The sequence below is a fragment of the Spinacia oleracea genome, chromosome 1 (genome assembly GCF_020520425.1).
Source record: "Spinacia oleracea cultivar Varoflay chromosome 1, BTI_SOV_V1, whole genome shotgun sequence".
NCBI lineage: Eukaryota > Viridiplantae > Streptophyta > Magnoliopsida > Caryophyllales > Amaranthaceae > Spinacia > Spinacia oleracea.
The window spans coordinates 107,263,150-107,274,198 of NC_079487.1; the positions used below are offsets into that span (position 1 = coordinate 107,263,150).

General features: G+C 33.6%; 1 protein-coding gene across 1 annotated transcript; it reads left to right on the forward strand.

The window, feature by feature from the left end:
- The first annotated feature begins 9,126 nt into the window (after positions 1-9,126).
- On the forward strand, positions 9,127-9,849 carry LOC110788403 (uncharacterized). The gene has a single exon (XM_021993052.2). The coding sequence runs from the start codon at positions 9,127-9,129 to the stop codon at positions 9,847-9,849; it is 723 nt and encodes a 240-aa protein (XP_021848744.2).
- Positions 9,850-11,049: the final 1,200 nt, after the last annotated feature.

Consider the following 11,049-nt stretch of genomic DNA (forward strand, 5'->3'; position numbering starts at 1 on the left):
CTACATACAGAGTATATAGTACTGTTTCATGGCAACAATGCTGAAGTCCTGAACCACACTCCTTTTGTTCATGGACCACGACTAGGCAGACATTACCTATTGGATGCGATCCTGCGAGTACATGCTAATTTTGCTCCCATTCTATAGACACGTTAAAACTTTTATGTGTTGAAATGAGTTCAAATAAATTTAAATAAAAAGACCCTAAGAGCATGAATAAGGGGAGTTTTTTAAAGGTCTCTTAAATAGAAAGAAAAAATAAGAGCTACGAATAGCTCTTAGGTGGGAAATGACAGAATCTTAATTGGAGATTGTAAGATAAAATTTTGAAATAAGAGTTAGCTCTTACAAAAAAGAGCCGGTGGCACATCAATTTTTTTTGCATGAAAATAATAACAAAAAAAATAGGGTAAGAGAGAATAAGAGGTATGTTAAGATTTAGCCAATTTCTATAATTTTTAGAAAGATACTCTTATTTTGAGTTTGTGCTTATGTGGCATAGGAGAGAGATTAAGAGCCACCTAAATAAGAATCTCCCCTTATTGTTGCTCTAATAAACCAATGATGTAAGCTATTCCCTCTTTCACGAAATACACATCCAACTTTATTTATAAAGTCGTCTCAATTTACTGGTCTGTTTTTATAAATGACATTTTTTTTTTACTAATTTTATATAATTGCTCTCACTTAACCAATGATTCGTTTATATTCATATTTCTAAAAAAAATTAAAAATTCAACCCCCCTCTCAAGAAGGTTTGACCCATTTCTCACCAATTATATTATACTCCACTATCAAGTATTCCCCCCGTTTGCACTAGTTCATGGGCTAGAATTGGCACAAAATCTGCACATTGAGAATCTAGTCCTACAGATGGACAACCTTGCCTGCATACAGACTCTTCGCAGTAAAAAAATGGGGCAGAAGCGAATGCTCACACTTATTTGAGCACATCATGAAGCTAATTGATAACTCCAATTGTACAATAAAGATAACCCATGTTTATAGAGAAGGCAATAGAGCGGCGGACTGACTTGCAAACCATGGTGCAGCTCAACACATGAGAGTAATTTTTTTTTTAATTCAGCCCCCTTAGAGCTTAATAGGATACTTACAGAGGATGCCAGAGGGGTTGCAATACCTCGATTAGTTCCTAATTAGGCTAGTACGTAGTTATTTTAGTTTTGCTTCAGTTTTTTGTACGTTTTTCTTTTCACATTTTGGCTTGGCCTCTTTAGAATAAAAAAAAACTATCCCCCCGGTCTCTTTTTGTAATTTATTGTCCCAATGGAAAAGTGTGAAAGATTAAATGACCCAATAAATTTAACTGGTTAAAATAATCATTGGACATAAATTTTGATAGAATATTAAATCATTTACTCCGTATATGATATAAAAGAAAATGTAAAGAACATTTTAGAATATCAAAAAAAGAAAACGCAAAGAACGAAAAGAGACGGGGGAGAACCACTTAATTAAATATAATGTCAATTATATTATTGCATAGAACCCTGTACCAATCAAAGTAGAGAGGTATATATTTCGAGATGGAGGGAGTAAAAGCTTACAAGACTCGAATGTAAGGATAGAAGAGGGAGAAAAAAAAATTGTGGAAGGCGGAGAGAGAGGCAGAGAGCTCATAATATAGAAAAAGACAAATAAAGAAATTAGGGGTCGTTTGGTTCGACAAGTTGAAATGAATTGGAATGGATTCCCATATCATGGATGTATGCATTGAAAACCTCATACCAATCTGATTTTGTTTGGTTCTAACATTACAATGAGTTTTATATCCTATTTCTATTATTTTTTCACTCTTAAAATGATTTTGCTTTATATATGGATTATAAAGTATCCAATTTAGATAGGGTTGGCATTCCCTGACCCAACCTGATGATTAACCCGACTCGATCCCCATCTAAAATTATTGAGAAAAACCCGATCCCGACCTGAACTGAACCTAAATGACCTGAAATCTACCCGATTTGATCCATTTATCATATTTTATAGTGATATTAAGTTTTACAATGTTTCTGATATTTTTTTACACAACCCAAAATCGACCGAAAATTAAACCCGAACCTGACCCATTATCCCAAAATGTCACCCCTAAATTTAGGCAACTTTTATAATTTTCTCCACATTAACTCAAGAGAAAATCAAATTGTCAAAACAATTTCATAATTATCATTACAAGCCTTGTTTTCTTTCCCAGCAATTAGCCGACAAACCAACCCTTTGATCTTTTCCCAAAGAGCATTAGAAAATCTATAATTTAATACCTAGAAAAGTGTACTGATGGAAAAGATCATCTTCAGATAGTGTTGCATACTTGCAGGAGTATGAAAGAAAGAGATGTTTTTTTTAACAAGAAAAAACCACGTCGTAGAAGATGGGTTATTAGGCAGTGGCGTATTCAAGATTTTGAAATAGGATAGACACTTTTAAATGAGACAAAAATTACAATTTTTTTTTTGAAAAAGATACAATAAAAATGACAATTTGCGGAGTACTAATTACAATGTTTACATAAAACTTACCAATTTCACCTTTCACTCTTATTTTATAGATTGTAAGATTTTAAAGATTATACAAGATAAATGTATACGGAGTACTCCGTGTTATATAAGCAAATAACAACAAAACTTTAAAAATGTACGAAGTAGAAATTAAAAATCAGATGAGAATATGACGTGTCATCCCCGAAAAAAGAAAAAAAAAAACTGGAATTTGAAATACTTAGCGAACTAAAAATAAGGTTTATATATTTGGATCTTTTACCAAAATAGCTAATTTGACAATTGTATTTACCAAAATAGCTACTTTTAAATTTTAATTCCCAAACTAGCCACAAATTTGACTTTTAACAAAAAACAATTTACCGATTTTGGTTTGGGTTTTTTTTCTAATTGTGAACTGGTTTGGTTTATGTTTTTTTAATAATGAACCAAGTTGGGGTTATTTTTGTTTTGGGTTTGCAGTTTTAATATTCTTGGGTTCTTACCGTCATTGCTACTATGGAGTCCTCCCAATTGACTATTGGCATTTCTAAACTTAATGTTTTCACTGAAGATTATAAAAGAAAAATTGATAAGTATGTAAATTTTTTTTACAGGTCCCCATTTTTCATGCATATTGGAGACTTAATTTTATTCAACTGTACTTAATTTTCTCAATTTTGATTAGTTATCGAATCTATTTCTAGGCTGCAGGTTATATAAAACATTCTGAAATTTGCTAATCGTGTTTGGAGTCGGCGAAATTTTATAAAAATTGTTTCAATTCTCTTCTATTTGGGGTGACTTGAATTATGAAAATTGATTCACTGCATTACAAATAGCTCTGGACTTGACTGATCTTGTTCTTGCGAATTAATATGCTACATGTTGGAAGAAAGATAGCTCCCTTAGTTTGTGATTTAAGTTTTGGGTTGATGTTATGTCGACTATCTAGTATACTTCACAGCTAGTATCAAAACAAATGGTTCATCTGAAAAAAATGAACTCAAAAATAAATACTGGAGTGCTTGCTAGTGGGAAACAAAAAAAACCCAGACCGGTATTCTATAAGTAAATAAAAAGTCCAACTGGTTTAAAGATTGTTATTTGTTGCATCAAAGTCAAAATAGTCATTTTGGTAAATATATTTTAGCTAGTTTGGGAAATAGAATTTTAAAATAGCCATTTTGGTAAATAAAATTATCAAAGTAGCCACTTTGGTAAAAGATCCTATATATTTAATCTGCAATATAGAAACATAAATGCAAGATGCTAAAGTGGTTAGCAAGGAAATCTAGTTATGATATTCCCCCTTTGGTCTGGGTTTGACTCCTACATTAAACAAATTTGTATTTTTTTTTTCATTTTTTAAACTCAACCTATTAAAATGATTATCCAATTAAAAAACTGGGTAGAAATTTGTCTACCCAGTTTACACTATGCATCCGCCCCTGATCATAGGTGATGGGTTGTTGTCGGCAAAGATGGGTCACTAATGACGGTGTTGCCGAAAAATACAGGTCACAAGTGATAGGTTGTCGGTGAAGAAGGGTCCGGTGATGGGTTGCCGGAATCGGAGGTGGTGGGTTGCGGTTGGGTGTCGTTCAACTTTGAATGTCTCTGTTCCTTCCTCGGTTTGTGAATTGTAACTTGAGCGGAATGATTGTGAAATCCGTGGAGGGAGGTGGGTATGAGATTTTAGGGGTATGAGGTGCAGTTAGAACCCTTCGGTATGAGATTCCATACCAAAAATTCTCAACCAAACAATTAAATGGATGGAACGGATTTTAACTCCATTCCAACCCATTTCAAAATGCCCAACCAAACGCCCCCTTGGAGAAGTATAAGATCATAGATTATGATTGTACGAAGTATTACGTGAATCTATAGTACACATGCAGCTGGATATATTGTGTTGAGTCTATAACAAAATCCTGAAATTAAGCTAAATAATACGGAGTACCTTCGTTTCAAAATCATCTTAATTTACATTTTAAACTTTAGTCTATTTAATAATATTTATTAGGTTGTGTGTTATTCTATTTTTTTTTTTTGACATTGTGTTTTACTCTATTTTCTAACATAATTTTTTTTTACTTTCTTAATCCTCATGATCTTATTATACTCCCTCCGTCTCTATTTGTTCTTTACGTTTTCCTTTTTTGGTATTTCAAAATGTTCTTTACATTTCCTTTTACATTATCACATAAATGACTTAGTATTCTATCAAAATTTGTGTCCAGTTATTATTTTAACCAATTAAATTCATTGGGTTATTTAATCTCTCACACTTTTACATTGGGACATTAAATTTTTCTCATTTCCCAATATCAGAATTTTGATAAAAGTGAAAACATTATAAATAAAAGTAAATTATCTTGTTTAAATAAAAAAAAAGGAATCTCGATGCAAATTAATTAATCGTTAAAACGCGTGAAAAATATCAAACGTAAAGAACTAAAAGAGACGGAGGGAGCACTATATTTGCAACTTCTCATTCATTCTCGACTCATATGTGGATTACTCTTATTTTAACATATTGTCTAATTCGAATTCGCTTGTGTTTTCAATTGTCTTAACCGGTTGCATAGGTCATCACGTACAGTCATCAGGGTTCTCATTTTTGGTAGTCAGAGCTCGACACGTTATACATTTTGATGTTGTCGCTACACTTGTCTTTTTCTTTTATTAATAAAGGAACCACATATGGTTTAACTAGATAGATGCATGGCAATTGACAACAACAAAACATATGATAAATTCTATCGACCTAGTCAAGTCCATGTTGAATAAACTTCGATGGGACTACTTCGTATATTGGTAAGTTTTTATCGTTGGAGCAAAATTTGACCTTATAAGTTTAGCAATGTTTCATGTTAAAAAGTTAAAATTAGTTGGCAATAGGTGTAGTATCTCTACTATTTTATAAGTTTAGCAATGTTTTATCTCAAAAGTTAAAGTTAATATGTTAGACATTCTTTCTACTTTTCTAATGTGAGATAACTAGTCAATACTCATATGTGGATTATACCCCGTCTACTTCTCTTGCAATTTGGAAAGGTTGCCACTTCCTCGTTAGGCCTTCTTTGATCTTCCAACTTAAGGTTAAATTATCCCTACTTATGGCAATCAATTCTATTGAGCCTTTTGCTCCAAACAGATAATCAAATCCTTCCCATCTTGTATATATTTTTCAATTCATTGGCCTCAGCCCTCAGGTGTTGATAATGAGTCAGGAATGCAGCTCTGATACGATACCATGGATAAACTCACTAAGCCATACACAAACTCGTGAGAAGATACTGTCCACATATAAAGCTGATGAGGTTCCATCTTAAAACCAATTGGTGATAAGTGAAGTGCATATCAATCTTATATGTTAGTCAATCTCTCTCAATCTCTCTAACATGGGACAATTAGTTTCAACTCACATGTGTCGGAAAGATACTGGCTTTCGTGCTTTGGTGGATCTCTGAGATCCTTTCGTAATCTTCTTAACACTCCCTCAGTGGTTCAGTCGCTGTTATATATAAGACACTTTTAAGCTTATAGCCTGACTAGGTCATACACGTCTTTACCGGTTCCTCTTGACTTGAGGATATTATGCCAAAATCATTTTCCCAAATTATGATGAACCGAACTCAATCCAAATAAGAAATGACCCATCAATCACTTCTAATAGACCCTTCATTTTCAAGTCGATAGAAGATAATCAGGGTGAAATCTTTGAATGAAGGGACTAGGGACCCACGTACGAGAATCGGATCCAAGATGATAATATAATATTGTCAGAAAGGTAAGATATTTAATATTTGCATTAGCACCTCGTACTAAGGAATCAAGAATGCTTTCACACTTTAATGAAAATCATATACTTTTGCCGCTCCGAAAATATTGCACGATGTTGATTTCACGCTTTTCAATATATGAATATAACCTATTATCTCTTGAATTATGTATAAGTAAAAATTATAAAAAATTGATATTTAGAAAGTATATATCGATACGAAACTACTAAGATTTTATATGATTACATACTTTTTACGTATATTATACAAAAGATGGTTAAAGGTACAACGTAAATAGTGTAAAAGTCAACATGATACGATATTTCTGGAACGGAGGAAATATACAAGATATAACTTTTTTTAAGGTTAGAATAACTACTCTATTAGTTTAGAACTTAAGTTAAACTATATACTCTCTCCGTATTTATTTAAGAGATACACTTGGCCGGGCATGGATATTAAGAAAAAGAATTGAATGAAATAAAGTACTCCCTCCGTCCCTTAATACTCGCACCGCTTTCCTTTTCGGGTCGTCCCTTAATACTTGCACCGCTTCTATAAATGGAAAATTTATCAATATTATATTATTTCTCACTCTTACCTACTACCCCACCTACATCCCTATTCTTTACAAAAAATTATTTAAAATTCACATCCTCCACTCACCACTCCCCACCTCTTACACATTTCCCACTAACAATATTAAAAAAAATATCTCACTATCAACTAACACCATTATATTAATAAGTCAATTCAAATGTCTTAAATTTCGCACCGGTCAAACCGGTGCGAGTATTAAGGGAAAGACGGAGTAATAAAACAAGTGAGGTTGAATAGATATTTTAATAAGAAAAACAAGTGGGGACCATGTCATTTTAGAGAGTGGGGTTGGGGTGGGGGTGTAGATATATTATTTAATTACATGGTGGGGTTGATAAGTTACTAAAAATGACAAGTATATCTCCTAAATAAATACGGTCGAAAAAGACAAGTATATCCCTTAAATAAATATAGAGGGACTACAGATTATGTCAAGCAAATAAACACTCAAGCTAGAGGAAGGGGTACAAGATAATCCACTTTCGATATCATAAGCTCAAAGTTACAAGATAACATCCTACCAACTAAGCCAAAATCACTAAATACTACTTGAGGAACACATAAAGGATAATAAATTTATATCATTTGTTAACTTTGCTTTGTAGTAGTTTACGTTAGAATATGCATTGAATCAGTCAAGCTCCTTACTGCAACGCTCAATCACGGAAATCTTGTTGAGAGTACTATATAAACTCTCTAGGTCATAACCTAGTTGTATTTTCTGTAATCTGTACTTTTCAAGATCAATAAAATTTTCCTCCCCTCTGTCTGTGGACGTAGCTAACACATTGTTAGTGAACCACGTTAAATCTTTGCGTTCTTAATTTACGTTATTTAATATTTTTTTCATCCGTTATAACCGTTTATATGATTGGTATATATTGGATTTAGATACGCTTTAGCTATCATAATATTTTTGAAGACTACCTTTTAACCTTTATAATCATGCTACATTGATGATGAAGACATTCAAGAAAGAAAAGCTAAATATCTTTTTAGGTCATTATACTATATAAGTGGAGTGTTGCATTTTCGTTTTTGGGGAAATCAAGATTATCATCATCTTCCTTTTTGAATATTTTTAATGGATATAATAGACTAAAGAGATTGATTGGTCGGTATTTTTTTTTTTTTTTGAGGGGTGATTGGTTGATAATTAAATAATATGAAAATGAGGATGGTGCCCTTTTTATTTATTTCTCTTCATTGCATCATTGTGTTGAGAGAAAAAAAGGTCCATTTTAAGTGGTGCGAGCCATAGCTGGATAAAAAAAAAAAAAAACTATTCCACCCCATTGTTATCCATTTTTAAAGATGTAAACTATTCCGTAATAAGGAGTTTCCGGTACTTTAAAGGATAGTGTTTCAAATGAAGTATTATCAAACTTTTAAGGAACTTATATTGAAACGAGTCTAACACAATCTTACAAAATAGTAAGTGTTTAATACTCCCTCCGTTCCTAAATAAGTGTCAATTTTATGTCTCGGCAAGGTGCTTAAGAAAATTGTGAAGTGTGTAAGAGGTAATTATTGAGAATATTTTTTTTTTGGGGAAAGGATAAAATAGATTATTGTTTACTTGATTAAAGTACAAAAAGTAAAGTGAGAAAAGAGAGAGAAATCAGAAAAGTGTGGACCACTGCCACATAATCAATCCATGTAATTGAAAAGCAACCAATGAAATTGCAACAACAAAAGCCAACAGCCAATAGGAATTCATTCTCATAAAATACACGGATGAAACAACAAAGTGGGGACAAATCCCTTTTAGAGGGAAATTTTGGCACTAAAATGGGACTTTTCCCTCCATTTTCATTTATTACATCAGGAGAGAGAGTTTACTCAAATCAGAACCAAAAAAGCAAGAGAAAAACAGATAAAAAACGCAAAAAAAAACAGGGGAAGCTTCCTTGCTTTGGCTTCTTTTGCTCAGACCAGATTGGGACAAATGATGAAGATCAATGGCAAGATACTGCTTGGAACATCAATGATCATTGGGTGCCTGAATCAGATGAAGAAGGGGACATCATTGATGAACATGTCCAATATTTTGGTTTGAATGACGCAGCAGAAGATACCGGGGACAATGGGACATGGAACATATAGTGTTTCCATTTGACCTCAATGAACCATCATCCAATCAACCCATTGACAATTTCCAACAACAAAGCTAAGAGCCACGGGGTCATCAGCGCAAAAAGAAGCCAAGGCTCAGCTGTGACATAAGGTTGCAAATCCTAATGTGGCTTTTGAACAATCACAGCCAAGGGGACAAGGGAAAACCCTATCATGGGGCCATTAAGGTGATGTTCACATCAGCAGTGGCAAAACCAAGGTTCAATGAAAATGATGAATGCACATTTGATGGGAAATTGAGCATATTTCCGTTCACTTATCTAGAAGCACCAAAGAGGACATCAAAGAACAGAGGCAAGGGGACAATGATCACTAAAGTGGTTGAATCAGTCAGACAAAAGGAGACAAAGGACATGCTCATCAATCAAATTGTACCAACAATCATGGAGAAATGGCCACACAGTGAAGGTCCAAAGACAATATTCATACAACAAGATAATGCAAGAACGCACATTAATCATTCTGATCCACAATGGCAACAAGCACATCAACAAGGAGACTTCACATTCATTATTGTTCAACAACTACCAAACAACCCCGACTTAAACATTCTAGACTTGGGTTTTTTCAGGAGTATTCAATCTTTGATGCACAAAAAAATGCCAAAGGATGTTGATGCTATGAATGATGCAGTGAATCAAGCATACTATGAATTAGAAGCAAGAACACTTGGTAATGTGTGGTTATCATATCAATATGTTATGAATGAGATGTTAAAGGCAAAGGGTTCCAATGATTATGATTTATCACATGTGAACAAGGCAAGACTTTTAAGTCAGGGAAGACTTCCAATTCAAGTCATTGCACCAATGTGGGCAGTACATTAAGGTTGGACCTTTTTATATGGCACATAAAATGAGGCAGCAAGGGATAATGCACAAGTCAGGGCACAAATTCCAAATGCACAAATAGACATAATTGAGGCAGCAAGGGCAGACATACCAGAAAGCTCAAATGCACAACGCAAGACAAGCAATGACAAACATACCATAAAGCTCAAATGCACAAGCAAACAGTTTAAGTGAACAATGGGAAGAATGGGAAGACATACCAGACCCTACCAGACCATCTAGGGGACTAAGGATTTTGGGCTGATAGGAGGGTACAACACTTGTTTGTTTTGGGGACATTTATTATTTTGGGCCAATTAGTCACTATTTGGAAGCTTGATTGTAAGCAATGCATGTATGCAAAACATTTTGTAAGAAAAGTAACCTTTTGAAAACTTGAATGGATGAAATTTTAGAAAATCAACAATGTCATCATTTATAGCCTCATCACACATCAAACATGACAATATCAAACTTCACAAGTCATATGACTTAACTAAACAAAAAAACCACTAATATTGATCTCAGAATGTCCCCAAGCATCATAGAAATAAATCCAAACTACAAACACTTAGCGCCTGAAAAGCATCAAAATTGATACTAGTGGCAGCACGAGTGGTTGTAGTTTATTGGATTTATTTCTCAGCATATGAAAGACTCATCATTGATCACACACAACAACGAGACTTAAAGGGACATTAAACAACTCCAATAACAAGAAATGAATTTCTCTCTCTTTCTAATGCCAGTTTAAATGTAAAGGAAACTATTCGTTTCCTAATACATGAAAACTGAAAAAAGATAGAAAGGCCAAAACAAGTTCATAAGTTAAGAGGAAGTGTATAAAACAAGACATGAATATCCATCCACATCTAATGCTAGTTTATATGTGAAGGAAACTATTCGTGTCCTAACACATGAAAACTAGCAAAAGATCGAAAAGCCAAAACAAATCATGATATTTTGATCTCAGATGTCCCCAAGCTTCATCGAAGCACACCATGTAAATAAACCATTAGCACACAAAAGCCTCAAACAGCCAATGAATGGATGCAAATGGCGCACTGTGGTTTATTATACATGGATAGTTCTTAGAAAATTAAAAGACTCGTCACAAACCAGCACAACAGGGACACATTGAAGACTCATCACAAACCAACACATCAGGGACATATTGTGACACTTATTTAGGAAGTA

Bases quoted from the DNA above. Each gene is read 5' to 3' on its own strand.
- LOC110788403 (XM_021993052.2), top strand. From the start codon at position 9,127: ATGTGGCTTTTGAACAATCACAGCCAAGGGGACAAGGGAAAACCCTAT.